A 26,688-nucleotide genomic window follows, 5' to 3' on the forward strand; every position below is an offset into this window, starting at 1 on the left:
TTACGTGACCTGTGACTGTATTAACTCTCCTGCAGGTAGACGAGTAGTTTTCAGTTATAGGGACACAAGGCATTTTTAGATCTTCAAAACCTTAAGTTTCGGGCTGGGGATATGGCCTAGTGGCAAGAGTGCCTGCCTCGTATTCATGAGACCCTGGGTTCAATTCCCCAGTACCACATATACAGAAAATGGCCAGAAGTGGCGCTGTGGCTCAAGTGGCAGAGTGCTAGCCTTGAGCAAAAAGAAGCCAGGGACAGTGCTCAGGCCCTGAGTCCAAGCCCCAGGACTGGCCACAAAAAAAAAAAAAAAAAAAAAAAAAAAAAAACCTTAAGTTTCTATGTGTTTGAAGAAAAGTCTGAATCTCAGGTCCTGGGTTTTCTGGGCGATGATGCCGTGTTGCCCGAAGGAGTTGCCCTCAGCTGGGCTCTTGGACCTTCTCTGCCGCACTGTGAAGCTGCCTGTTCGGTTTGGAGGCGGTTCTGCAGAGCCCTCTTGTCATCCCTTTCTTTGTGTGTCTGGCTCCCTGCGTGTCCCTGCTCACGAGAGGAGAGACAGATTTGAAGCCAGCTCAGCACAGGCCCCAGGCTGCTTTGGAGAGCTTGTTGGCAGTGTCACGGTTATGTGCCTTCACAGCTGATGAGCTTGTGATTTTGCCTTTTAAAAGCAAGTCCACTCTCATTCCTCGTGTCACTTAGAGACCTACCAACCCCCAGCCGAGTGCAGGCTCTGTGGAGCGTGTGCTTGACCCTGGCTGAACCTTTGCCTGTGAGGAAGACTCATGTTAGTGGTTTCTTCAAGTCTTCTGCCTCCACAGAGGCAGTTTTAGGAGGCTTACAGTGTTTGTGAGACCCTAGAGATCAGTGCTTGAAGATTGCCTGGCCTCCTAGAAGTTTGTGGCGGCTCGCAGCAAACTGCCCTCTGCTGGCCAGAGGCAGGTACTGCCCGTCCAACAGATTTCCAGAACTACAGTGCAGGTCACCATCTCAGTGCAGGTCACCATCTCCTTGGTGACCTGCGCCCCCCAATGTGGGGCTTAAACTTGGGGCCTGTGTGTTGTCTCTAGCTTTTTTGCCCAAAGCTAGGGCTCCACCACTTATAGTCATAGCTTCATTTCCAGTTTTTGAGTGATTAGCTGAAGATAAGAGTCTCATAGATCTTTCTGCCTGGGCTGGCTTTTTTTTTTTTTTTTACCAGTCCTGGGGCTTGGACTCAGGGCCTGAGCACTGCCCCTGGCTTCTTTTTGCTCAAGGCTAACACTCTACCACTTGAGCCATAGCGCCACTTCCGGCCGTTTTCTATATATGCGGTGCTGAGGAATCAAACCTAGGTCTTCATGTATATGAGGCGAGCACTCTTGCCACTAGGCCATATCCCCAGCCCCTGGGCTGGCTTTGAACCACAATCCTCAGATCTCAGCCTCCTGAGTAGCTAGGGTTACAGCCCTGAGCCACTGGCATCTGGCTCCTCCTCTTCCTGGTCCTACTCCCTCTCCTCTTTATCCTCTCCCTCTTCTCTCCATCCCCCTTCCCCATGTTGTTCTTTTAATGCTAGGGCCTTGAGTGGGGGGAGGGGGGCTTGAACTCTGGGCCTGGGTGCTGTCCCTGAGCTCGTCCGCTCAAGGCTGGTGTTCTACCACTTGAGCCACAGCACCACTTCTGGTTTTCTGGCTGTTCATTGGAGATAAAAATCTCACAGACTTTACTGTCCAGGCTGGCTTTGAACCTCAGTCCTCAGATCTCAGGCAAGTCTTGAGACGCTAGGATTACAGGTGTGAGCCATTAGTACTGGGCTCAGCTAACTTTTTATTTGCTTTTGCAAGGGCAAGTCCTGGGGTTTGAACTCAGGGCCTGGATGCTGTCCCTGAGCTTTGTTGCTCAGGGTTAGTGCTCTGCCATTTGGAGCCATAGCACCATTTCTGGTTTTCTGGTAGTTAATTGGAGAGAAGTATCTCATGGACTTTGCTGCCTGGGATGGCTTTGAATTGTGATCCTCAGATCTCTCAGCTTCCTGACTAGGATTTAGGCACCAGTGCGGGCTCGACTAACTTTGTGCTTGGGCTAACCTTGAACCATGAGCCTCTGACCTACATTCCCAGGTAGCTGGGACTACAAGTATGAGCTATAGACCATGATTGTCCTACCTTACACGGGCTTTTGAAAAAACATACGTATTATTTTTGTTGGTCATGGGGGCTTGAACCAGGGGCCTGGGCACTGTCCCTGAGCTCTTCTGCTCAAGGCTAGTGCTCTATCTACCACTTGGACTATAGCTATACTTGGGTTTTTTGGTGGTTCACTGGAGCTAAGAATCTCATGGGCTTTCCTGGCTGGCTGGCTTTGAACCATGACCCTCAGATCTCAGCCTCCTGAGTATCAGTGAGGATTACAGGTGTGAGTCACCAGCACCTGACTAGCTGTCTTAACATAGGTGGTTCGCTGCAAACACAGCAGAGGCATTGGGACTGTTCTGCCAATTGAGAGAAAAGTGACCCAGTACCTAAGTGCCATGGTGTCTGGGACCCGAAACACATGGTGACCAGCCTTTGAGGGGCAGAAGGTGCAGCCTGTGTCCCTAGTGCTGGATGCCAGTCCCTTTGTCCATGTCTGGGTCGCAGCAGGAAGTGTACTTGTTTCTGAATATACTTAGTTCCGATACTAAGGCCAAGCTGGAAATGGTTTCCCTGCCTGTGCTCTGGCCTGTGGGCACCAGGTGCTGGGCAGGTCTGCTGTAGACCCATCCTGGGCTCCCAGCCTCCCCCACCCCCCCACCCCCCCACCCCCCCAGTGGAGGCCCGGGTCTTCCTGCTGTGTGGCTGTCGATTCTAGGGTGCTCGTGTAGCAGGTGCCTTCAGGATACCAGTAGCTACCTCCCCCCCCCCCCCCAGTCCTGGGGCTTGAACTCAGGGCCTGAGCACTGTCCCTGGCTTCTTTTTGCTCAAGGCTAGCACTCTGCCACTTGAGCCACAGCGCCACTTCTGGCTTTTTGTTTAAGTGGTGCTGAGGAATCGAACCCAGGGCTTCATGCATACGAGGCGAGCACTCTACCACTAGGCCACGTTCCCAGCCCGCTTTTCTTTTTTTGGTGCTTATTGGGGTTTGAACTTGGACATGGATGAGGCGAGGCTGTCATGGTAGTGATTGGCAGAATCAGCAGAGCCAGGAGCGTGCCCTCTTCCTGCCGACCTGTCCTGTGGTTTGGCCCCTGGAGTCAGGGGCGTCACTGCTGTGTCTCCAGGAGAGCACCTGCTATTTGTGCCTCTTGGGGCTACGTCTTCTAATGGTCAATGCAGCCTACCTCGATCACTTAGAATCACTCATATAACAAAAATAGAGTTTATTTCCTATTGCAAAGTCACTTCACATTGCAGGAGAACTGTTTTGTAAACAAGCAAGCCCAAGCAGCTTTGGCCACACCAGGTCCTCAACCCTTCGGGCCACAGGCAGCCTTGGGAGGCCGATGGCAGCTCGGGCAGCCCTGCCATCTTCCGGGCCCTTGTCCTGCCCTGGGGGGTTTATGATGTTTTGGTGCTTGCTGTCTGTCAAGTGGGCGGGAGGGCAAACTGGGTTCCCCAGCCAGGACCCAGATCCCCGTGGCCCCTGCCACGCGCAGGGGCGGCCTTGTGTTCAGAGGCCCCATCTGAGGCTGGCCGAGCCCGTGGCTAGCTGTGCCCTGGGTGGCGCTGCCTGGCCCACTGGACCTGCTGGGCGTCCTCCCCACGGGGCCGGGCTTCTCGTCGCCACCCAGAGCTGCTTGTCTGGGGGCAGCTGAGTCGGGGTCCGCGCTCTTCCACTCCAGGCTGCCCGAGCGCAGTCTGGGGTTGGCTTAGGTTCCTCCACCCTGCACCCAAGCGGATCTTCAGGGCAGAGCAGGTGCTCGCGTGGGCCGTGCAACCTCAGCAGTGGGGCCAGAGAGTGTGTGTGAGTGTGAGTGTGAGTGTGAGGAAGGGGTACAAGCGGCCTTGTGTGAAGGAGCAAGTCGTCTTCTGAGGGCCAGTGGACTGGGGGAGGAGAGGGTGGCAGGTCCCCTTGGGAGCCATGCTGCTCAGCGCCCAAGGGCTTGCGTGGGCGGTCCACAGTGTGGGCATGCTAGCTGGACACGGCCCCTCGCACCCCTTCAGAGCTGACGGTGTAGGAGCAGGAGGAAGGAGGCAGGTGGGGGGCCGAGAGCACCGTCAGGGTCCGGGCCAGGCCGCCAGGCAGGCCCAGCGCGGCTTCCTGTGCGTGGACGCGGTCAGCCATCAGGCTCATCAGAAGCTGGTTAGCCCACGCGATGCCAAGGGCTGGAGAGAGGCGCCGGTCCCGGGACCTGAGACACCGTAGGGATGAGCAGGGACGAGGCCACCCCCAGCACGGCCCCCACCCCCAGGCGCCTGCACTCACCCTGGGGGCCTGGGCAGCAGGTCCTGCTCCTCCACAGCCTCCGTCACCTGCACGAGCGCGGTGGGGTCAGCAGCCGTGGTTTGGGGCCCGGGGTTCTGTATGGTGGCGAGGCCTCACTCCCCCTCCCCGCCGGCCGCCCTGGGCACCCGGGCCGGGCTTCGCGGCACCCGCCCCCGGCCTCACCCACCTGGTTGACGCACAGCACGGGGGCCTGGAAGGTGCTGCTCAGCCGGCGCAGCGCCGCCCCCAGCGACTGCAGGTGCCTGGCCCGCAGGGCAGACGCCTCCTTGTCAAACTCGGAGCGAAACGGGGCGGCCACTGAGTCGACAACCACCAGCCGGGCCATGCCCCTCGACAGCAGGACAGGCACTTTCTTCATCACACACTCCAGCAAGGTGTCCTGCAAGAGGGGAGGGGGGCGTGGCTGCCCTGGCTTCCCAGGTGCCGTCTGGGTGGGCGCCTGGCCCTCTGGCCTGCAGCTTTGTGGCACCTTGAGCCTGGGGCCCCTCCTGTGGCCTTCCTGGGTGATGGCCCTGGCACTCGGCACCCCTGACCACACAGCTGTCACCCGTCTTTAGTGGCTTCACACCAGGCGCTGAGGGCCCCTGGCCTCATTCCCAGGGTGGCCGGAGGCCCCGTCCAGCCCCGAGAGTAGGACCGGCCAGGCAGCCCAGAGGGCGGGTGTGGGGTGGGGTGGGGGTGAAACTCAGCTTGTGCTTTTCCTCAGGGTGTCCCCAGCGGACCCTCTGTGTGTGGAGAATGACAGCAGCAGCCTAGAAGATGCCAACGTGAGTGCCCACCCCCGCCCTCCCCTCCACCGGGGCGGGCAGTGGGGAGAGCGGTTGGCTTCGGGGATGGGTGTGTCCCCAAGGCCATGAGGAGGAAGGAGCCTGGCCTCTCCCGGCTCTGAGGTTCCGGAAGGCGGGGCAGAGTCTGGCAGGAGGGAGGCCCTCGTGGCAGCCTGGCCTGATCCGCGGTCTTCTCTTGCAGTGACCCAGGCCTGGCCTGCTGTAGATGCCACCACGCCGCTGCTCCTTGTGCCCCCGAGCCGGCCCCGTGACGGCCAGGCGAGGCTGGGAGGGCCGGGGCCGGAGCCCGCGGCGCTCGGTGTCTCCTGACGCGTGCCGTGGCACGTGGCACGTGGCACCGTGCGTGGCACCGTGCGTGGCCCGGCGAGCTGGAGGGACGGCAGGGGGGTGTGCCTGCTACCTGCCCAGGACAGAGCACGTCCGTATCCTGCATCTGCTGGGCCTGTCACTTGCGTTAGGTCCTCCGCGTTGTGTGATAATGTATTTTGCTGTACATTTTTTTAAAATTAAAAGTTTATACGTCTTATGCTCTGACTTGAAGGTCGCCCCATAATCCCTCTTCCCAGCGGGCTCTGGAGCCCCAGCGAGTCTCCTGAGGGCGGTGCTGTGCACGGGTCATTTCTGCGTCGACACTGCGCGTGGACTCCCCTCCCTATCGGGGTCTCGCCCCCTCATCTTCCCCACGCCCCTCTCCTGCACACGCCCAGGCAGCTCACCCGGCACAGACTTGTACCCAAGGCTCCCACAGGCCTGACGCCCTGGAGGGGCTGGGAAGGAGCTGGGGCAGGGCCCCTCAGCCCAGCAGACACCTGACACCTGCCAGGATCCCGTCCTGATCTTGCTGATAGTACCAGGCCCAGCTCAGTCAGCACTTCAGGACACGGGGCTGCTGGTCTGAATTGGGCAGGCGCAGACCTGAGCGTCCGTGCGGAGGGAAAGCCACACGAGGGACATCTCCTGGGCACTGTGCTCCGTCCAGTAGGCCTGCCAACACAGCTGACAGCCTGACCAAGACACCCCCCCTCCCCCGCATGGCTAAACGGTAATCTGGCTCCTCATTCTGTCCCACTTCTCACCCTGCTCCCCCCATGTTGTCTCCCTGCGCTGGTCATCACTGGCCAGCCAGGCTGGCTTTGCCTCAGTAGACGCACCACATCCGCTGCGTGCTCGATGAAGATGTGGTTGCTGAACTTGATCTTCTGGACCACCTCACTCGGCACGTCTGTCCGCAGTCGCTGCTGCTGTGCGATCAGCTGCTGCAGTCGCTTGCTGGGGAAGATGTCCTCAGTGCAGATGTAGACAGCCCCTAGGGAGCCAGAGCGCCCAAATGCACACATCTCCTTGTTTCCAACCCCGGCCTCCTCCTCTGGGAACACGGGCTAGGTCTCCGGTTCTGACACTGGGCTGTCAGAACGGCCGCGGGTGTGCTGCCTAGTTGCGCTTGCCCAGCTCGGCTTCCCTGCTCTGGTCTGGGTAGGGGAGTGGATGAATGACCAAGGCTTCAGGAAACGTCCTTCCCTCAGACCCAGCGAGACCTAAGCTGGCGGGACCTAAGCTCCCTCTGGCCTCCCAAGGGTGAATTCAAAATGGATCAAACAGGCCTAGAGTCCCAGAACTTACCCAAGAAAATGACCGGAGGGCAGTCGTTAGAAATGACACCAAAGCCACAAGAGACCAATGAAAAATAAACTCAACTTCAAAACATGAAAAGCGGCTGGATGCTTGGCGACTCACGCTTGCAATCCTAGTGACGGGGCTGAGAGCAGAGGACTGCGGCTCAAAGCCAGCTGGGCAGGAAAGTCCACGAGACTCTCCCCTCCCGTGAACCACCAGAAAACTGGAAGCGGCACTGTGGCTCAGTGTGGTTGAGTGCCAGCCTTGGGCAAGAGACCTTACAACAGTGCCCAGGCCCTGAGTTCAAGCCCCAGGACTTCTCCCCCCCCCCCCCCAGAAAAATAGTAATAAGAAAAGTGTGTGCTTCAAAGGACATTATTAAAGAGAACGTCTAAAAGAGAAAAAAATACGCCTGATAAGAAATTTGTCCTCAGGATATCTGAGTTCATGAAACTCAAAGTGTACTTGAAGCGGCTCCGACCTCTGGAGACGCTGTGGCCTCCCTGAGGACCAGGAGCGCAGCTCCGCGCCACGCCCGCGTGGAAAGGGAGCGGCTGGCCACAGCCTTTGCAAGCGGCGGTGCTGAGGGGCCAGCGTGTGGGGCAGAGCCAAGTTCAGGAGTGGGACACACGGGCGGGGGGCCCCTCGGGCGGGGGTCCTGGCCGCGCGGGGAGGGGCTGGGCCGCCCCTCGCGCTGCCGGCGGCGATGGGCCAGCCTTGGGCACGGCACGCCCAGCCTGTTTCCCCCTCGTGCCTGCGGAAGGAGGTGGCATTGGTGGGCATCGGTGCCCCGGAGGGAGCAACCCGAGACAGGCGGAGCCCGCCGTCCTCAGGGCCGGCACTCACCGCCCTCCAGGCCTCCGTGCTGCCGAGGGAACTGCACGGCCAGGCAGAGCTGCAGGGCCAGCTGGGTCTTCCCGGCCGAGCTGCGGCCGGCGAGCCCCGTGATGCCGTCGAGGGGCAGGCCACCGGCCAGGAGCCGGTCCAGGACGGGGCAGCCCAGGCTGAGGCGCTGGTGCTGCACGGGGAAGCGGTCCTTCTGCTGGAGCAGGTGCAGCGCTGCGGGGCAGGCCAGGGTCGGGGTGACCTCTGTGCCCAAGGCCGCAGCTCCCTCAGCCCCGCCCCGCCGCGCTGTGCACCCGAGAGCGGGGCCCCAGGAGCCCGGGCCTTTCAGCCTTCCCACCGCCCACCCGCTGTGTCCTGACAGACGCCGCCTTGCCACCGCCCACCCGCTGTGTCCTGACAGACGCCGCCTTGCCACCGTCCACCCGCTGTGTCCTGACAGACGCCGCCTTGCCACCGCCCACCCGCTGTGTCCTGACAGGCCGGGACCAGCTTCGGGCAAGGCAGGAGCAGTGTCCACACTAGGCTGGCGGCAGGGCCACACGGCGGCCCTAGCAGAAGCCCCGGCACTGGTCAGCACGCTGCCCTCGGGCTCACCTGTCAGGACGTGGCGTCCTTGGAGGTGCAGGGAGGCTGCCGTCAGCAAGTGCTGGACATCGGGGCTGGACAGGCCGGTCAGTCTCTGCAAGTCTGGTCCAGAAAAGTGCAGAACCTCCTTGACTGATGTCAGTTTGGCTGGAAGCACAGACGGGTCCCAGGAAAGGTCAGACGGCAGCACCCTGAGGGAAAGCAGCCACTGCGGAGCCGGGGGTGGAAGCTGCGGAGCGGGGAGGGGGCTGCGGGGAAGCAGAGCCTGACTCGGCCGGTGCCAGCTGGACAGAGAACCCCCACCGAGGATCGGAGCAAAGCACACACAAGCACAGGTGGCCTGCAGCAAAGCCCCGTGCACGGCTAAGCCCACCGGGCTGCACGGCTAAGCCCACCGGGCTGAGGTTTACTTCTACTTCTTAGGGGGTAGAAAGAAAGGCACATGCTGCAAATCCACTTGCTCAATCCAGAAAGCAGCAGAGAGACGACAACTCACTGCGGAGCAGCACAAGGCTCTGCCTGAGAACAGAAACTTAAACTCCAGGCTGGGAATGTGGCCTAGTGGCAAGAGTGCTCGCCTCGTATACATGAGGCCCTGTATACATGAGGCCCTGGGTTCGATTCCCCAGCACCACATATATAGAAAAAGCTGGAAGTGGCGCTGTGGCTCAAGTGGTAGAGTGTTAGCCTTGAGCAAAAAGAAGTCAGGGACAGAGTCCAAGGCCCAGGACTGGCAAAAAAAAAAAGAAATGTAAACTCACAGTTCCTGGGAAGGGCAGGCAGCCAGTGCAGGGCGAGGCTGCAGCAAGGGGCCGCGGGGAGCTTCCAGGCCAAAAGCACTGCACAGAGCAACACTCTGGGCAGCCAGGGCTCCAGCACTGGGGGGATGGGGCGGGGGGGGGGAGAGGGGAGGTGTCCTGGCTGGCACCCCAGGGAAAAGTCATTTTCTGATACAATGCAAGACAGAAACAATGGCTTCTCTTTGCAAAGATGTTTACAGCTGCAGCAGCCACTGGCAGGACAAGAAACAGACAAGACACCCGTCAGTGCTGTGTCTGCGTGTCCACAAGTAGTAAGCACCCCAGCGGACACCCCAGCAGACAAGGGGCCTGGGACGCGGCGGGAGCCGGGCAGAGTGTGCTGGGGAGACATCCGCAGACCCCAGGAGCCCCTGGAGCGCTGGGACTGGGGCCAGGGGGCTGACAGACCCTCCGCAGTGCGTGGGGTACACCCGCAAGAAGGACAAAGAAAACCCAGCACATGAACAGGACCGGCAAAAACAGCTGAAGCCACCTTGAAGGTCAGCGAGGCCCAACGGGGGCCCAGTGACCCAACTGTCCTGGCGGGGGGTGGGGGGGCAGGCAAGCTGGCCTCCAGTCCCACAGCGCGCCTCTGCGAGCCAGCAGCAGCGCGCACAGAACCTGCAGCACAGGCAACGGTATTTTGGATCCAGATATAAGTACAAAATGGATGTTAAAAGAGTCCTAAGAGGAATGGCCGATACTCTGAACTCAGGCAACAACAAATGCTGGAGGGGGTGCGAGGAAAGAGGAACCCTTCTCCATTGTTGGCAGGAGTGCAAATTAGTACAACCACTTTGGAGAACAGTATGGAGGTTTCTCAGAAAGCTCAATATAGACCTACCCTATGACCCAGCCATACCACTCCTAGGCATCTATCCTAAACAGCAAAACCCAAGATATCAAAAAGACATTTGTACTTCCATGTTTATCGCGGCACAATTCACAATAGCCAAAATATGGAAACAACCCAGATGCCCCTCCACAGACGAATGGATCCAAAAAATATGGTACCTATACACAATGGAATACTACATAGAGATTAGGAATGGTGAAATATTGTTATTCACAGGGAAATGGTCAGAACTCGAACAAATAATGTTGAGCGAGACAAGCCTAGAACACAGAAAACAAAGGGGCATGATCTCCCTGATATATGACTGTTAAGAAAGGGAGACGAGGAGCTGGGGATATGGCCTAGTGGCAAGAGTGCCTGCCTCATATACATGAGGCCCTGGGTTCGATTCCCCAGCACCACATATACAGAAAATAGCCAGAAGTGGCGCTGTGGCTCAGTGGCAGAGTGCTGGCCTTGAGCAAAAAGAAGCCAGGGACAGTGCTCAGGCCCAGAGTCCAAGCCCCAGGACTGGCAAAAAAAAAAAGAAAGGGAGACGGAGACACAGTAGAGACCAAGTCTGTGAAACCAAAAACTGCTTGTCAAATGGTATTTCCCACAGGATTGGGGCATTATGTATACGCAAAAACAACTCCAAAGGACACAGGAGGAGTCTATTGTTGACGTTATATTTAAAGTTCTAGGTGAATTTCCATTGGTGTAGGCTACGTGGTTACTGTGTATGATTGTGGTACACTGGGTATTGTATATATGCCTGCCTGATCTAGGGAAGGGAAAGAAAAACAGAGTGTAAGATATCACAGGAACTGTACACACTGCTGTATTATGTAACTGTACCCCGTTTGCACAACACCGTGTCAACAAAATTTAATTAAAAATAAGTCCTAATTGGAAAGCAGACCCACCGTGTGGAGCAGGGGTGAAGCGACACGGAGTCCCACACTGCAGGGAGGACGGGTGCGAGTCTCTGTGTGAGGAGGGGGGGTCTGTGGGTGGGGAGGGGGGTCTGTGTGAGGAGGGGGGGGTCTGTGGGTGGGGAGGGGGGGTCTCTGTGTGAGGAGGGGGGGTCTCTGTGTGGGGGGGTCTGTGCGTGAGGAGGTGGGTCTCTGTGTGAGGGGGGGTCTGTGCGTGTGAGGACGGGGTCTGTGCGTGAGGAGGGGTTCTCTGTGTGAGGAGGGGGGTCTCTGTGTGTGAGGTCTGTGCGTGAGGAGGGGGGTCTGTGTGAGGAGGGGGGTCTGTGCGTGAGGAGGGGGGGTCTCTGCGAGGAGAGGGGTCTGTGTGAGGAGGGGGGGGTCTGTGGGTGGGGAGGGGGATCTCTGTGTGAGGGGGGGTCTGTGTGTGAGGAGGGGGGTCTCTGTGCGAGGAGGGGTCTGTGCGTGTGAGGACGGGGGCCGCGGTCTCTGCGCAGAGGACTGGGTCTCGGCAGGCGCCTGCACCCCGAACTTGTTTTACCTGAGGTGACCTGTGCCCCCCCCTTACCGAAGCAGAAAGAAACGAACCTCTCTTGGCGGCGGCGATGATCCTGGGGTTCAGGTCCAGCTGACTCAGGTCCATTTCCGGTGCTGGCCGCCGCCGACCACCTGTGGGGGCGGAGACGCCCGCGTGACGGCCCCGCGTGACGACCCCGCGTGACGGCCCCGCGAGACGGCCCCGCCCGGGGGAGCTCTGGCCTCAGAGGTCAGGAGCCGGGCACGCGGGGTCGTCCCCGGGGCTCACCCCCACCCAGGCGTGCGCCCCACCGGTGTCTCCCGGGCTTCTGGAGGGTTTCGGGGTGCAGAGGGAGCCCCCCCCCCCCCCGGGCAGCCCTTCCCGCCCCGCAGGCCCTGGACTCCCCGGCCGTCCACGCGCACGGCCCGCACCCTGCGGTCGGGACGGCGGGGCCTGGCGTGCTGCGGCCCCGAGACCGCGCCAGCCGCGGGTCCCGCCCGCCCCTCGGGGGGGGGCGCGTCCTCTGACCGGGGCCTCCTTCGACGGGGACCCCCGCTTCGCCGGCGGCCACCGGGCCGCCCAAGAGCGCGCTTCCCCCCGGGGCTGGGGCGAGGGCGGGGGGGGGGGGGGCGCCGCGCCGTCGGCGAGGCCCCGCCTGCTCACCGCCGGCCGCGCGTCGCTTCCCAGGCCAGGAAACCCCGGGGGCCGGGAGGGGCCAGGCGGGAAGGCCGCGGGCGCGATCCGAGCGAGGATCCCCGCGCGGCGCTCGCCCCGCCCGACGGCCGCCCGGCCCCGCCCTCCACGCCCCCTCGCCCCGCCCCCCACGCCCCGGGCCCCGCCTCGCTCTCACCCCGGCCGTCCGTAGCCGGGACCGGCCCGTGGCCGCGTCCTCCGGGGCCGCGCACCCTCGCCCCGGGCCCGACGGGCCGCCCTAGCCCGGTGCTCAGGGACCGGCTGGGCCCGGCGCCGCTCCCCGCCGGCCCCGCGCGGAGCTCCGGCCGCCCGAGCCGCCACGTCCGCGGCGCTCCCCACCTCTCGGCGCCGCCCGCCCCGCTCGGCCTCTGCGCCCAATGAGCGCCCAGAGCCTGGGTCGCCCACGCCAATCAAGAGCAAGGCGGCAGCACGTAGCCGTCCAACCGACCAATTGCGGGTCTCGGCCGCCTCGGCGGGGGCGGGGCGAGCTCCGGCCCGCCCTCGCCGCCGATTGGCGGACGGCCGCACGGGGCGGGGCCCGGCGCGACTGGAGAGGGCGGTGCCAAGGCGGGTTCCGAGGTCCGATTGGCCCGCGCTCGGGGCCCGGGTCGGCGATTGGGCGCTGGCGCCGTCAGCGCGTGCGCGCGGACGGGGCGGGACGGGCGGCGCCGCCCGGTGCCGTCGGGCTGGCAGCGGGGTCCGCGCGCGGGTGGAGGCGACATGTCCTCGGTGGTGGCGGCCCGCCGCGACGCCAAGAAGCTGGTGCGCTCTCCCAGCGGCCTGCGCATGGTGCCCGAGCACCGCGCCTTCGGAAGCCCGTTCGGCCTGGAGGAGCCGCCGTGGGTCCCGGACAAGGAGGTGCGTCCCGGCCGCCGCGCCCGTCCCCCCCCTCGGCCCCCGCGTCCCGGCCGCCGCGCCCGTCCCCCCCCTCGGCCCCCGCGTCCCGGCCGCCGCGCCCGTCCCCCCCCTCGGCCCCCGCGTCCCGGCCGCCGCGCCCGTCCCCCCCCCTCGGCCCCCGCGTCCCGGCCGCCGCGCCCGTCCCCCCCCCTCGGCCCCCGCGTCCCGGCCGCCGCGCTCGTCCCCCCCACCCCGGCCCCCGCGTCCCGGCCGCCGCGCTCGTCCCCCCCCCCCGGCCCCCGCGTCCCGGCCGCCGCGCTCGTCCCCCCCACCCCGGCCCCCGCGTCCCGGCCGCCGCGCCCGTCCCCCCCACCCCGGCCCCCGCGTCCCGGCCGCCGCGCCCGTCCCCCCCCCCCCCCCGGCCCCCGCGTCCCGGCCGCCGCGCCCGTCCCCCCCACCCCGGCCCCCGCGTCCCGGCCGCCGCGCTCGTCCCCCCCCCCCCGGCCCCCGCGTCCCGGCCGCCGCGCCCGTCCCCCCCACCCCGGCCCCCGCGTCCCGGCCGCCGCGCTCGTCCCCTCCCCCGGCCCCCGCGTCCCGGCCGCCGCGCTCGTCCCCCCCACTCCCCGGCCCCCGCGGGCTCCGCCGCCCGGCTCTCGAGGCGCCCGGCCGCCGCCGCTCCTTCCCCTGCCCCGCGAGCCCGGCGTCGGCGAGCGCACCGCCGTCGCGGGGAGCAGGGGTGCGGGCGGCGCGCGGGGCCCGGGCCGGGGAGGCGTCGTCGAGCCGCGGGGCCCCGCGGGCGCGGGCGCCGCCGGGGTGGAGCGCAGCCCTGGTCCCCAGCGAGGCCGGGGTCCCGTCCGAGCACCGAGGCCCGGGCGGCCTGTGCGCCGGGGCGCGAACGCAGAGCCCGGCGCTGCCGAGTAGCTTTTCCCGCTCAGGAACGGCCAGCGCCTGGCCCGGAAAGTTCTCGAAGGCCTGAGCCCCCCTTCCCCCCCCACCCCGGCCTGTGGCCTTCGCGGAGGAGCAGCGAAACCGGCGGCTACCGAACCCTCAGCTCCCACCTCGGAGCTCGCGAGTGCGGGTCGGACTCCTTCCCGACCCCCGGCCCCTGACCCCCACAGGCCTGCCGGGCCCGGGGCCCTGAGCCGACCCCTGACCCCCACAGGCCTGCCGGGCCCGAGGGCCCCCCAACGAACCCCTGACCCCCACAGGCTCTGGCCGGCCGGGCGCTGGGGCCCCTGGCACCTTCTGTCCCGAGCTTCCTCCTCCTGGCTGTAGGTTTGGATGTAACATCGATGCACTTAATGCTGGGCCCAACCGACCCTGGAGACAGAGGGAGGGCTGGGGGGGGGGGGGCGGCTGCCACAGGAGGAACTCAGGCCCAGCACACTAGCAAGACTCTCAGGGGAAAGGCCAAGCGAGTCTGTCTCAAAGAAGAGGAAAGAAATTGGCCAGGCGCTGTATCGTTACGTGTATTTTACTACAATAAAAGCAGTTGGGACGAGAGACACTGGCTTTTTGCGTGTGCGCTGGGCCTGGGGCTTGAACTCAGGGGCTAGGCACTGCCCCTCAGCTTTGTGCTTAGGGCTAGCGCGCTGCCAGTTGGGCCGCAGAGCTACTTCCAGGTTTATTTGTTTTTGGTAGTTCACTGGAGATAGGAGTCTCATGGAGCTTCCCACCCAAGCTGGCTTTGAACTCAGATCCTCAGATCTCATCTTCCTGAGCAGCTAGGATGACAGGCGCGAGCCCCTGGCGCCCAGCCTTCCCTCCAGCTTTTCAGACAGTTGTCTCCTGCTGGAACCTTTTTTAAAAACTTAAACACCTTTATTTATCTGGGCAGTACTGGGTTTGAACTCCGGGCCTTCGGCTTGCTAGACCGGCACATTGCCACGCCTCCCGACCCTCTGGCTGTAGTCTTTGATGTTAATGGGCAGGTAAAGCATGGGGCCCCGCACGATCTATGGGCGTGGATGGAGCACGGCCCGGCTCGCGGGCGGCGTCTTGCCTTGCTGCTGGCTCAGCTGGCGTGGGCCTGGGCTCCACCCACACTCCGGAGCCCTGGGCCTGGCCGCCGGCGGGGCGCAGCGCCCCCTCAGCCGCGAGCTGTGTGCCCACCCGGGAAGGATGCAGCGTTTCTGAAGAAAGCCCCAGAATTTGGGCCCACGGGGATGCTAAGACTTAGCGTTCTGAAGGCTGAACGTGTGGCGTGCTGGCCCGGCTTGCAGAAAGCCCCAGGCTGGACGCCTCTGGGGGCACGGAGGTCGAGGTGAGGCCAGAGCGTTGTCTAGGTAGAGCGGGGCCGTGTGGAGTGGGGTTTGCGGGTCCTGAGGCGTGGCCCGGCGGTCTCCAGCCCTCCCCTCTGCAGGTGGACGGGAGGTGAGTCCGCGCTCCCCGCGGCCTGGCTCAGCCCGAGTAGCTGGGTAGACAGGATCACTTCCTGCCCAGGGACGGCAGGTGTGGACGGGTGGGGCGTCCGCGGCCAGGGGCTCCGCCCGCCCCCATGGGTGCCGCCTCTGTGTGTCTGGCCTGCCTCAGCCGGCTCACGAAGGACGTTCCAGGGCGGGCGGGCAGGTGCTGCGGGAATGGTGTGGGCACCCAGCTCTGTCTCTGGGGAGGTCTGTGCCCCTGGGGCTGGTGGGGCCCGCACGGGGGAGGGGGCCCGGCGTGACGCAGCCGCGTGGGCTGGGTGCAGGGGCGTCCGCCCAGAGCTTTGCACGAGCTCTGCGCCTGTGTCGTCCTCCAGACCGCTCTTCTTTCCCACGCACGCGCCGGCCGGATGGGCCTCCTGGGCTGTTGTGGGGTTGTTCTCGTGGGTCCTGGGGCTTGAACTCAGGGCCTGGGCATTACGGCCCGAGGCTAGCGCTCTACCACCGTGAGCCACAGCGCCACTTCCGCTTTTCTGGGGGTTCACTGGAGATGAGAGTCTCATGGCCTTTCCTGCTGGGGCTGGCTTTGAACTGCGATCCTCAGCTCTCAGCCTCCTGAGTCGCTGGGATCACAGGCGTGAGCCGCCAGCGCCCGGCTTGCCGTCCTCTTGCCGTAAAGGTGGCAGCCACTGCTGGGGAGGGGAGGAGAAGGGGGGGCAGGCTGGGGAGGGGAGGGGGAGATGGTGGCCGGAGAGCTCTGTGGGCCTCTGGAAGGAGCGGGACTGAGCCCCAAGGGGCCTGTGGGTGCTCTGGGTGGGAAGGGCCGGGCCGGGCGCAGCCCCCGCTGCTCCGCAGGCCCCCGCTGCTCCGCAGGCCCCCGCTGCTCCGCAGCCCCCGCTGCTCCGCAGGCCCCCGCTGCTCCGCGGCCCCCGCTGCTCCGCAGGCCCCCGCTGCTCCGCAGGCCCGGCGGCGCCAGGCCTTTGCTCCACTTGACACTGAGGACCAAAGTGCTCGCAGGGACCGAGGGTGGGGATTTGGCGTGTGTGTCACTGGGCTCTGCTGGGCCACGGGGAGGGCTGGCAGCTCTTCCAGATGACAGGGTGAGGCTCCCTTGTCGGCCTGAGGGCCGAGGGCCGAGGGCCGAGGGCCGGCCCCGGTGGCTGTGGAGGGTGAACTTGGCCCTCTACCCCTCGATTGGCCTCACACTGATGAGTGGGTTTTTGAAATGAGCTCATTTTACATTTGTTAGATCGTGCTCTGACCCTTGAAAAATGACTGTCAATAAAGGGACATCGAAATACACTTAAAAATTAAAGGATTGATTTCTGCAGGACCTAAGACAAATTTTTCACAGTGTGAGGCAGGGGTGTCCTCTGTTTACAGCCTTGGGGGAGGGGAGTGCCCTAGAACCTTCTTTTTGGTTGTTGTTGTTGCCAGTCCTGGGGCTTGGACTCAGGACCTGACCAACTTCTTACTGTTATTATTATTATTATTATTTTTTGCCAGTCCTGGGCCTTGGACTCAGGGCCTGAGCACTGTCCCTGGCTTCTTTTTGCTCAAGGCTAGCACTCTGCCACTTGAGCCACAACGCCCCTTCTGGCCATTTTCTGTATATGTGGTGCTGGGGAATCGAACCCAGGGCTCCGTGCATGCCAGGCGAGCGCGCTACCGCTAGGCCGCCTTCCCGGCCCCCCTTGTTCTTTTTATGGTGACCTCCCTTGACCTCGGTGGGAGCCTGGGAGCTCTTTTCAGATCGTGCCTGCCCTGGCCTGCGTGCTCCTTCGGGGCTGGCCGGGGGCCCTGGGGCGGGGCAGGAGGAAGGTGGGGCTCGCGGAGGCTGCAGCCTTGGGCACAGCCCTCCAGGCTCTTCCTGCTCCCGGCCCTGGCGCCCGCCGGCGGGGCCCAGGGGAGGCTGGGGTGGACGGGGCGGGCCTGTGCGCCTGGTCACGGGCTGCCGGCCTGTCCTCTGGCTGGGCTGCTGGGCCTAGGTGGGGGTGGGGGGGCGCTGCCCTGAGGCCACGTGACAGTGGGGACACTTGGGGCCTGAGGCCTGCGGCCGGCGAGAGATAGCATTCATTCCTGGACTTCTGAGACGCCAGCAGACGGCTGGAGTCTGGGCTCCCAAGATAACTGTGTCACAGTCCATGCTGCAGCCCAGCCCAGGGAGGAGCCGACCCACCCCCCCTGCCTGCCGCTGACCTCTCCCCCCGCACTCCTGCCCGCCGCTGACCCCTCCCCCCGCACCCTTGCCCGCCGCTGACTGCTTCCCCTGCCCGCTGCTGACCCCTCCCCCGCACCCCTGCCCGCCGCTGACTGCTCCCCCCCCCCCGTGTGTTGCTGGCTCCCCTCCCCCCCACCCCTGCCTGCCGCTGACCCCCCCCCCCACCTCTTTGCATGGTAACTTGCTGTTGACCAATTGAACACTTCTCTTTTCATTAGTAAAATCAACAGAAAGATTACTGTCTAAAAAAACCCCCCCTCCCCCACGTGTGCGCGTGTGCACGCGTGTGTGCGTGTGCATGCATGCCAAGGAAGAAGGCCCCGTGCGGAGCCGTGTAGAGACGCCAGCACGCAGGGAGGGGCTGAGAGGGAGGGGGGTTGGTGTTCAGGTCCCAGGGCCCAGAGCCTCTGCCTAGGGAGCGGCCAGTGAGGGGGCGAGGCCGGGAGGGCGAGGCCGGGAGGGCGAGGCCGGGAGGGGGGGGCCGCAGGCAGGTTGGTGTTGGGAGTTCCTGCCAGGCCGCCCTGTTCCGTGGCCTTGGGGAGCTGCTGGCCGGGAGCTCCACGGTGGGAGGCGTGCGCGGGTGGAAGGGGTGGGGGGTGGGGCTGTGGACGCTTGCAGCTGGCGTGGCCGGGAGGGCGGTGAGGACAGGTGGGCGTTCTCGGGACGCACGGGGTTCCGGCCGGCCGGTGGCGATGGCTGACAGCCGGGGCCGGGATTCGCCTGGTGGCGCAGGGCCCTGTGGGAAGTGCTGAGCGGCAGTGCGCTCCTGGCCCGGCCCTGCCGCCAGGGGGAGCCAGAGCAGGGTCCCACCGCAGGGCACAGTGGAGGTCAGGGCTGTGGCCCAGCCCCCCAGCCCTGCTATCAGAACTGGGGTTTGTGCCTGGGGCAGATGACCTACCTGGGTGGGGCCGAGCTAACCCAGCCTGGAGCCAACTAACCCAGCCAGGAGCTAACCCAGCCAGCAGCCAACTAACCCAGCCAGGAGCTAACCCAGCCAGGAGCCAACTAACCCAGCCAGGAGCCAACTAACCCAGCCCGGAGCTAACCCAGCCAGCAGCCAACTAACCCAGCCAGGAGCTAACCCAGCCAGGAGCCAACTAACCCAGCCAGGAGCCAACTAACCCAGCCTGGAGCTAACCCAGCCAGGAGCTAACCCAGCCAGGAGCCAACTAACCCAGCCAGCCGCCAACTAACCCAGCCCGGAGCTAACCCAGCCAGCAGCCAACTAACCCAGCCAGGAGCTAACTAACCCAGCCAGGAGCTAACCCAGCCAACAGCCAACTAACCCAGCCAGGAGCCAACTAACCCAGCCTGGAGCTAACCCAGCCAGGAGCTAACCCAGCCAACAGCCAACTAACCCAGCCAGGAGCTAACTAACCCAGCCAGGAGCTAACCCAGCCAACAGCCAACTAACCCAGCCAACAGCCAACTAACCCAGCCTGGAGCTAACCCAGCCAGGAGCTAACCCAGCCAACAGCCAACTAACCCAGCCAGGAGCCAACTAACCCAGCCTGGAGCTAACCCAGCCAGGAGCTAACCCAGCCAACAGCCAACTAACCCAGCCAGGAGCCAACTAACCCAGCCTGGAGCTAACCCAGCCAGGAGCTAACCCAGCCAACAGCCAACTAACCCAGCCAGGAGCCAACTAACCCAGCCAGGAGCCAACTAACCCAGCCTGGAGCTAACCCAGCCAGGAGCCAACTAACCCAGCCAGGAGCTAACCCAGCCAGGAGCCAACCCAGCCAGGAGCCAACTAACCCAGCCAGGAGCTAACACAGCCTGGAGCTAACCCAGCCAGGAGCCAACTAACCCAGCCAGGAGCTAACACAGCCTGGAGCTAACCCAGCCAGGAGCCAACTAACCCAGCCAGCAGCCAACTAACCCAGCCAGGAGCTAACCCAGCCAGGAGCCAACTAACCCAGCCAGCAGCCAACTAACCCAGCCAGGAGCCAACTAACCCAGCCAGCAGCCAACAAACCCAGCCAGGAGCTAACCCAGCCAACAGCCAACTAACCCAGCCAGGAGCCAACTAACCCAGCCTGGAGCTAACCCAGCCAGGAGCTAACCCAGCCAACAGCCAACTAACCCAGCCAGGAGCCAACTAACCCAGCCAGGAGCCAACTAACCCAGCCTGGAGCTAACCCAGCCAGGAGCCAACTAACCCAGCCAGGAGCTAACCCAGCCAGGAGCCAACCCAGCCAGGAGCGAACTAACCCAGCCAGGAGCCAACTAACCCAGCCAGGAGCTAACACAGCCTGGAGCTAACCCAGCCAGGAGCCAACTAACCCAGCCAGCAGCCAACTAACCCAGCCAGGAGCTAACCCAGCCAGGAGCCAACTAACCCAGCCAGCAGCCAACTAACCCAGCCAGGAGCCAACTAACCCAGCCAGCAGCCAACAAACCCAGCCAGGAGCTAACCCAGCCAGCAGCTAACTAATCCAGCCAGGAGCCAACTAACCCAGCCAGGAGCCAACTAACCCAGCCAGCAGCCAACTAACCCAGCCAGGAGCCAACTAACCCAGCCAGCAGCCAACTAACCCAGCCAGCAGCCAACAAACCCAGCCAGGAGCCAACCAAGCCTGGCGGCAGCACCACCTGTTCCTGGGAGGAGAGAGGCAAAAGCCCCTGATAAACGATCTGAACTCTGGTTTGGCTTTGTCCTGATGTGGCTATCTCTAATCCTGTTTTTTCTGAGACATTTTCTTTTGGTAGTACTTGGGAGCGAGCCCCGTTTCTCACCACGTGGAATAACAAGGCAACCTTTGTGTTTTCACCAGCTGCGCACTGGTGATTTGTGCCTGCCGTCTTAGCCAGGCAAGGAGGCTGAGATCTGAGGATCAAGCCAAGTCCATGAGACTCTTAGAAGCCCTAAGTGGAGCTATGGCCCAAGTGCTAGAGTGTTAGTCTTGAGCAAAAAAGCTCAGGGATGATGCCTAGGTCCTGAGTTCAAGCCCCAGTACGGACAAGCAAATAGACAGACACACACTAGCTCTGAAAAGGGCTGGAGATGGAGCTGGATGTTTGCTTCAAGTGGTAGAGCATTAGCTGTGCAAGACAATCATCTCGAGGCCTGAGTTCAAGCCCTAGCCCTGGCACCAATAAAAGAAAAACTAAAAGGGCTAGAGGCTGAGTTCAAACCCAAGCACCGCCCGGAACTGAAGCTAAACCCTGGGGGTGGGGGAAGGCCAGTTGTGGGACCGATGTAAGAATGCACGAGGACTTGGATCCGCCCCACTCAAAAAGAAAAAAACCTCCCACCCCCTTGTCTTGTCTGTCCTTCCTTCCTACCGAAGCAAAAGGAGGCCGAGTGGGGCTCCCCCCCCCAAGAGGCTCAGTGGGGCCCTCAGCCCCCGTCTCCCAGAAGCTCCTGATCCCAACACCTCGTCAGTGTGGGTCATACCTCACTCTTGTTCCCAAGTCACCACCAGCTGCCCTGGCCGGTCCCCGACACTGCCCTGCCCCCCCCCCCCCCCCCGCCGCTCTGCTTCTGTGGCCCTTCCGTGGCTGGAGGCCTTTTCTCTGGTGCCAGGCGGGGTGCCAGCGCAGAGCTGGGGACTGCCACCGCTGTCACCGTAGGAGACCCTGCTCTCATGGCCAGGCTTTCGGTGGCTGGCACCCCCACCCCCCAGCCAGGGCTCACGGGCTCCTCCCGGGGCGTCGGCGTGTGCCCCACTGTGCGGGCCGCCCTCAGCCGCCCCGGGTTCAGCATGGTCGTCCCCGTCCCGTTCCCCCGTCCCCCCCCCCACCGTGTCCCAAGCGAGCGCGCCCCGTGCACAGGTGGCACCCAGCTCCCGCCAGCTGTCTGTGGAGCCCGGCCTCGCCCCGTGTCCTGCCCGCCCCGCCCCTGCCCCCTCGGTACAGCCTGCTGCTGCTGGGGAGTGTCCGGACCCCTGGTGGGGCTCGGGGGGGGGGGCCCCCCCGCACAGAAGCAGCCAGCAGGCCGCCTGTGCTCCGGCATCCAAATGGCCCGAGGCACTGGGATAGGGAGGCGGCAGGAAATCGGGGCCCTGCGCGGCCTGGGCCGCTGGGTCCTTAGGCTAGGACCCACGGGGGACCCCTGCAGGCCCCCCCCCCCCCCCCGCCCGGGAGCCTGCGGAGCCGCTGTGACTTGCCTCAGTGGCTCCCCGAGCAGCGGAGCTGGCTCTAACGCGCGCTGGCCTTCTCTTCTAGTGCCCGAGGTGTATGCAGTGTGACACCAAGTTCGACTTTCTCACCAGGAAGGTGAGCTGCTGGGGGCGGGGGGGGGCAGTTTCTCTGGGGCTGAGCCCCGAGGGTGGGAACCCCACGGAGGTCTGCCCTCGGGGCGAGGTGTCGGGAGTGGGGTGCGGGCCTGGGCGCCCCCCCTGCTCACGCGCCCCCCCCCCCCCCCCCCCCCCCCCGCGCTCAGCACCACTGCCGCCGGTGTGGGAAGTGCTTCTGTGACAGGTGCTGCAGCCAGAAGGTGCCGCTGCGGCGCATGTGCTTTGTGGACCCCGTGCGGCAGTGCGCAGAGTGCGCGCTGGTGTCCCACCGCGAGGCCGAGTTCTACGACAAGCAGCTCAAGGTGCTGCTGAGCGGTAAGCGCGGCCCCCGCGTGGGCAGCGGCCACGGCGCCCTGGCCCGCGCCCGCCCCGCGCGGCCCCTTTCTAGACGAATCGATGGCTGTCAGCGCGCCGAAGCTGTGCAGGCGGCCGCGCCATGTTCCCTTCCCAGCCCTCCCTCCACGGCCAACCTTTCACGCAGCCGAAGGGACAGCGGGAGCAGGGTGCTGTCCCTTGCTTTTGCTCTTTGCCAGGCCAAGGGCTTGAACTCGGGGCCTGGCACCGTCCCTGCTCTTTCTTGGCTCAAGGCCAGCGCTCCCACGTGAGCCGCAGCGCCGCTTCCAGCCTCTCCTGTGTATGTGGTGCTGAGGGATGGAAGCCTGCGCGGCAAGCTCTCCAGCGCGAAGCCCCCGTCCCCCCCCGCCCCCCGTCCCCCCGTCCCCCCGCGTGCTCGGGCGGCGCCAGCTCACGGGTGGACGTTTCGTTTCGCTCTAGGAGCCACCTTCCTCGTAACTCTGGGAAACGCGGGGAAACCCGAAACGATGGTTTGTCGTCTTTCCGGCAACCAGAGGTGAGAGCCGGGGTCCTGGGGGGCGGGGGGGGGGAGGCCTCAGTCATGTGACTGCCGCTCCTTGACTTGGTACAGATGCTTAATTCTGGATGGGGACGGCCACCATGAGATTGAAGTCGCCAGCATTTCCACGGTGCAGGTGGTCACGGAAGGCTTCGCCCCGGGAGGTAGGTGGCCGCGTGCGTCCCTGCGCGGCTGGGGACAGAGGCTTCGGCCCCGGCGAGCTGGCCTGCTCTCCTGGGGCCTTGTGTGGCGTCCGGGCCTCAGCTCCCTGGCGAGCGGGCCCGGCAGGTGCGTGCACGCGTTTCCTGTCGTGCCCGTCTCTCCGCTCACAGCTGAGACGCGGAGAGCCGCTGCCGGGGCAGCGCTCGGCGCCCGTGCCGCTGTGGCCCGGGCCGCGCCCGGGAAGCAGCTCTGGGTCCGGTCGCCCTCTTCAGCCGACGCCACACCCACAGGAGGCCCCGAAAAACCCGCCTGCCCTAACGCACCTTGCTGATTTCTGACTGGTTCTCGGTTTTCTCTCCACTGGCTGTCTTTCTTCCTGCTGTAGAAAAAGACTCTCCCACTTACTGCAGCGTCCTGGGGAGCCCCCCCGCCGCTCAAGGTCAGCCTCGCCCTCCTCGCGCCCCGGCCAAGCGCCCTGTCCCTGTGCAGCGCCGCGCCGCTTCCTTTGGTCCCGTAAATGGGCTGTCACGTGGAAGTGCGCATCCCGGCAAAGCACGTGTGCTCCGTCCCTGGCAGGGTCCGGCGGCTTCCGGGTCCCCAGCCCGGCAGGCACGGTGCTCGTGGGGACCGCCCGCGCGGCCAGCTCACTCCACCATGGCGCCTCGGGGTTCCCGCCTCCTGAAGGAGAGGCAGGGGGCCAGGCCGGCCCTGCCCACGGGGTGCCCGCGGGGCTGGGAGGCCTGGGTGGAGGGCAGGTCCCTCCGCTGCCCACCTCCCCGGCCAGGGGGGCTTGGGAGTGCCCCTTGCCCGGGCCGCCCACGCCCAAGGAGGGGCTGGTCCAGGGAGGCCTCTGGCTGTGCCTGCAGGGTGGGTGCCCTAGAGTGGGGAGTCGTGGCCCTGGCCGCTCCGCTTTAGCCCGGAGCCCTGTGTGCCGGGGCGGGGGGGCTCCCCGGGACCGAGTGCAGCGCCGCAGTGCGCCGCAGGCTCCGTGCTCCCCGCGCTCCCCGCACTGGCGGGCGGCCCACGGCCTCGGGGCGCCTCGGGTGTGGCTGGGGGCGCTGCGCAGGGGCTTTTGCGTGGTGTGGTGACGGGGACGGCTGGCTGGAGTCCAGACGTGCGGGCCACGTCCTCTCAGGACGGCCTGTGTGGGTTCCCTGTGGCCCGGGATGGTGCCCGGCGGGGCGGGGTCCTCTCTGGCATCGGGGTCTGTTCCCTCTCGCTGATCGCAGCAGGGGTCGGCTGTGGTCTCTGACCTCTACGAGCAGAACTGGAGGGACCAGGGCCGTCGACCTGCTGTCTCAGCTGGCTTCCCCACCCGCACGGCCCTCGGCGGTCCTGCGGATGGCAGGACGGGGGGTGGGGGTGGGAATTTCTAGGTGATTCTGGAATAGGCTCCTGGGTGTCTCCAGCCTTCTCTGAGCTCCAGATTGCTGTAGGGGCCGGCGCTCGGGTCACAAGGCTGCTCCTCCAGCAGCCCGGGGCAGGTGGGTGTCTGGGCCACGTGAGGACGCCCGGGCCTCATTTCCTTCCTCCAGCAGGCGGTGCCCGGGTCGCAGGCATGTGTCTGCAGTACAGCGTGCCAGGGGCAGAGGGCACAGCCCAGCTGAGGCTGACGGCTGCAGAGGACGTGAATGCCAGCAGGAGGCAGGCGGCAGCATGGCTGGCCGCCATGCACAAGGTACGGGGGGGTGGGGGGAGCCCGTGGCTTAGAGGCGTTCAGGCTCAGCCGTGAGCAGCACAGGACCAGTGGTGCGTTGTGGTTTCATCCGTGGTCGCCCTGCAGGCCGCCAAGCTCCTCCTCGAGTCCCGGGATCAGTAACTAACTCCTCGCGCGGAGCGCACCTGGCCGGGTTCAGCTAAGCGCCACGGGCCTTGTCGCGGGAAAGGCGAGCGCGCACTGGACAAGCAACATGTCCGCTCACCTAGTGCACCACGTCCACAGCTCCCCAACGCTACCAGCAGCTTCGCGGCCTTCAGGGGGCGCCCTACACCGCTGGTCCTCGGCGAGGCGCAGGGCAGACGGACCTCCCCTCTGCCAAGCCGTCTCCAGCGTAACCCACACCGCCCGCGTCTGTGCGAGTCCCTAGGCTTACGGGAGGGTGGGGCCCCTCCCCCCTGGCTGTTCACCCCGTTTACCGCACTTGCCTTAGCCTGCCCGCTGGCTGTCACTGACCAGCGATGGCCAGTCCTCGGATAGGTACCAAGCAGAAGCCACCAGCCGCGCGGTCTACCTTTTACTTACGATTTCACTTTTATTAAGATGACTGTACAGCCATTTGTACATAAAGCGTACAATTAAACCTATTTTGAAAGTACCCGCCAGGCTCCGGCCCACTGTCCACACATCTTGCGTGTCTGCGTTGGGTATCTTCCTCGGGGACACAGGGCGTGAAGCCGGGGGTGGGAGCGCCGCTGCCCGTGCGCGGGGCGGGGCGGGCGCACCGGGTGCCGCCCTGGACAGCCGACAGCGGGCGCTGCGTGCACTGAGCGTGCGCGGACCACACAAGACGCCATGAGGAGCGACGCCCAGGGCTCGAGTGAATGAGGAGGAAACCTTTCTAGCTCAACTGAACCCTCATGTTGGTGTATGAAAACCTCGTCTGCGCAGTCAGCCCCGGTGAGCGCTGCCTCGCGTGGAGTCTGGAGGCTGGGCGGGGTGAGGGTGTGGCCGCCCCGCCCCGCCCGGCCCCTCCCTGCCCAGGCTCCAGTATCTTTGAGGCCAGCCCCACCTGCGCAGCGAGAGGCGCGTGTGCCCACGTGGGGGGGGGGGGACTGGCTGTGTGTGGCGCCAGCCGGAGGCAGAACGCGCCATCTGCCCGCCCAGGGGACACGTGCGTCAGGCGGCCCCGGGGCCTGCCCCGGGTGAGGAGTGGGGGGGGGGGGGGGGGTCAGACTGGAGGCCCCCGGCCGAGGGCTGGGGCGGAGGGCGGCTAGCGGGGGAAGCTTCGGGCAGGGGAGGCAGCCACTGCGGTGATGGCATGACAGGACTTCTTACGGGCAACATGGGTGGGTGTTTCGGAAGCTGGATATTTATTTGGATTTACAGTAATTGGCAAAATTCAGTTGTTTTGGAGGCAGAAGTACCTCCCTCAGTAACGTGAGGCTGGAGGAAGGGCCCCCGGGAGGTGCAGATTCACATTGTGGACACTGTCTGCTGAAATGAGCACCATGAGGCCACCCTCGCTTTGGCCTTTCTGGGGGCTGCGGAACCCCCTCCAGCGGTTCCCGGGAGGCTGCGAGACGGTGCTCCGGGGGACGTTCACGCGAGCGTCCGCTGCCGGGGCTTGATCCGTGGGTACAGCTGGAAGGCAGTAGACACAGTCAGGACAGGGACGCCGCCGGGCGGGCACGGGCCTGCTCTCCCTTAGCACTGCCCCGAGGTGAGGCTTGTCTCCCCAATGCCTTGCCTTAGCGGTCCCCTCCAGCGAGGCTCCCTGCCCACCCTTGACTATCCTGTTCCCGTTTCCCCAGTAACACTCCATACGACCGAAAACCCCAGCCCCGCCAGTGCCATTGGCCTGTCAGCCTGGATACTTAGCAGGCTGAGACCTGAGGACTGTGGTTTGAGGCCAGCCCAGGCAGCAAAGTCTGAGATTTGCCTCCAATTAACCACTAAAAAGTCTATAAAGTGGAGCTGTGGCTCAGGGTGGTAGAGCACTTGCCTTGAACAAACTCCGGCCCTGAGTTCAAGCCCCAGGACTAGCACATACAAAACCAAACCAAAACCCCTAAAACATGGCTGGGAATATGGCCTAGTGGCAAGAGTGCTTGCCTCACACACATGAAGCCCTGGGTTCGATTCCCCAGCACCACATAGATAGAAAACGGACAGAAGTGGTGCCGTGGCTCAAGTGGCAGAGTGCTAGCCTTGAGCAAAAAGAAGCCAGGGACAGTGCTCAGGCCCTGAGTCCAAGGCCCAGGACTGGCAAAAAAACAAAACAAAAAACAACCCTAAAATATCACTGTCTCCTGGCCCATGGGGGCAAAGCCCCGAGCGCAGG

At 64.2% G+C, this 26,688-nt stretch overlaps 4 protein-coding genes across 14 annotated transcripts in view; 2 read left to right on the forward strand and 2 right to left on the reverse strand.

The window, feature by feature from the left end:
• The window catches only part of Klc1 (kinesin light chain 1), a 44,050-nt gene extending 38,337 nt beyond the window's left edge, over positions 1-5,713 (forward strand). For 4 of the 5 annotated variants that reach the window (XR_007213231.1, XM_048362650.1, XM_048362651.1 and 1 more), the window contains 2 exons: positions 5,107-5,167; positions 5,370-5,713. Coding sequence is in view for 3 of the 5 variants with exons in the window: in XM_048362650.1 (XP_048218607.1) it covers positions 5,107-5,167; positions 5,370-5,372 (64 nt within the window). In the remaining 2 variants the exon portion in view is untranslated. Of the gene's footprint in view, positions 1-96; positions 109-5,106; positions 5,168-5,369 lie in introns of those variants that run through there. The other variant, XM_048362662.1, reaches the window with a different exon arrangement.
• On the reverse strand, positions 3,325-12,585 carry Xrcc3 (X-ray repair cross complementing 3). Of its 4 annotated transcripts, none has more exons than XM_048362665.1 (8): positions 12,168-12,585; positions 11,389-11,469; positions 8,243-8,380; positions 7,649-7,861; positions 6,340-6,494; positions 4,567-4,779; positions 4,380-4,426; positions 3,325-4,305 (listed from the first exon to the last, which is right to left on the reverse strand). In XM_048362665.1, exons 2-8 carry the CDS (start codon positions 11,441-11,443, stop codon positions 4,086-4,088), a joined length of 1,041 nt encoding a protein of 346 aa, XP_048218622.1. In that variant the 5' UTR covers positions 11,444-11,469; positions 12,168-12,585; the 3' UTR covers positions 3,325-4,085. The 4 variants fall into 4 exon arrangements, with proteins under 4 accessions (XP_048218622.1, XP_048218623.1, XP_048218624.1 ...); XM_048362666.1 differs by lacking the exon at positions 12,168-12,585 and adding an exon at positions 11,981-12,036; XM_048362667.1 differs by lacking the exon at positions 12,168-12,585 and adding an exon at positions 11,846-11,898.
• Positions 12,586-12,669: 84 nt separating this feature from the next.
• On the forward strand, positions 12,670-25,003 carry Zfyve21 (zinc finger FYVE-type containing 21). 3 transcript variants are annotated; one of them, XM_048362671.1, is made up of 8 exons: positions 12,670-12,868; positions 21,602-21,652; positions 21,819-21,987; positions 22,447-22,522; positions 22,598-22,689; positions 23,073-23,126; positions 24,226-24,365; positions 24,471-25,003. In XM_048362671.1, the coding sequence occupies exons 1-8, from the start codon at positions 12,731-12,733 to the stop codon at positions 24,504-24,506; spliced, it is 756 nt and encodes a 251-aa protein (XP_048218628.1). In that variant the 5' UTR covers positions 12,670-12,730; the 3' UTR covers positions 24,507-25,003. The 3 variants fall into 3 exon arrangements, with proteins under 3 accessions (XP_048218628.1, XP_048218629.1, XP_048218630.1); XM_048362672.1 differs by lacking the exon at positions 23,073-23,126 and having other exon boundaries at positions 24,223-24,365; XM_048362673.1 differs by lacking the exon at positions 23,073-23,126.
• Ppp1r13b (protein phosphatase 1 regulatory subunit 13B) overlaps positions 24,914-26,688 on the reverse strand; it is a 77,892-nt gene continuing 76,117 nt past the window's right edge. For both annotated transcript variants that reach the window (XM_048362649.1, XM_048362648.1), the window contains one exon: positions 24,914-25,988. In XM_048362649.1, coding sequence (XP_048218606.1) covers positions 25,947-25,988 — 42 coding nt within the window. In that variant the 3' untranslated portion in view covers positions 24,914-25,946. The remainder of the gene's footprint in view (positions 25,989-26,688) is intronic.

This window comes from Perognathus longimembris, chromosome 14 (genome assembly GCF_023159225.1).
Source record: "Perognathus longimembris pacificus isolate PPM17 chromosome 14, ASM2315922v1, whole genome shotgun sequence".
NCBI classification, from domain to species: domain Eukaryota; kingdom Metazoa; phylum Chordata; class Mammalia; order Rodentia; family Heteromyidae; genus Perognathus; species Perognathus longimembris.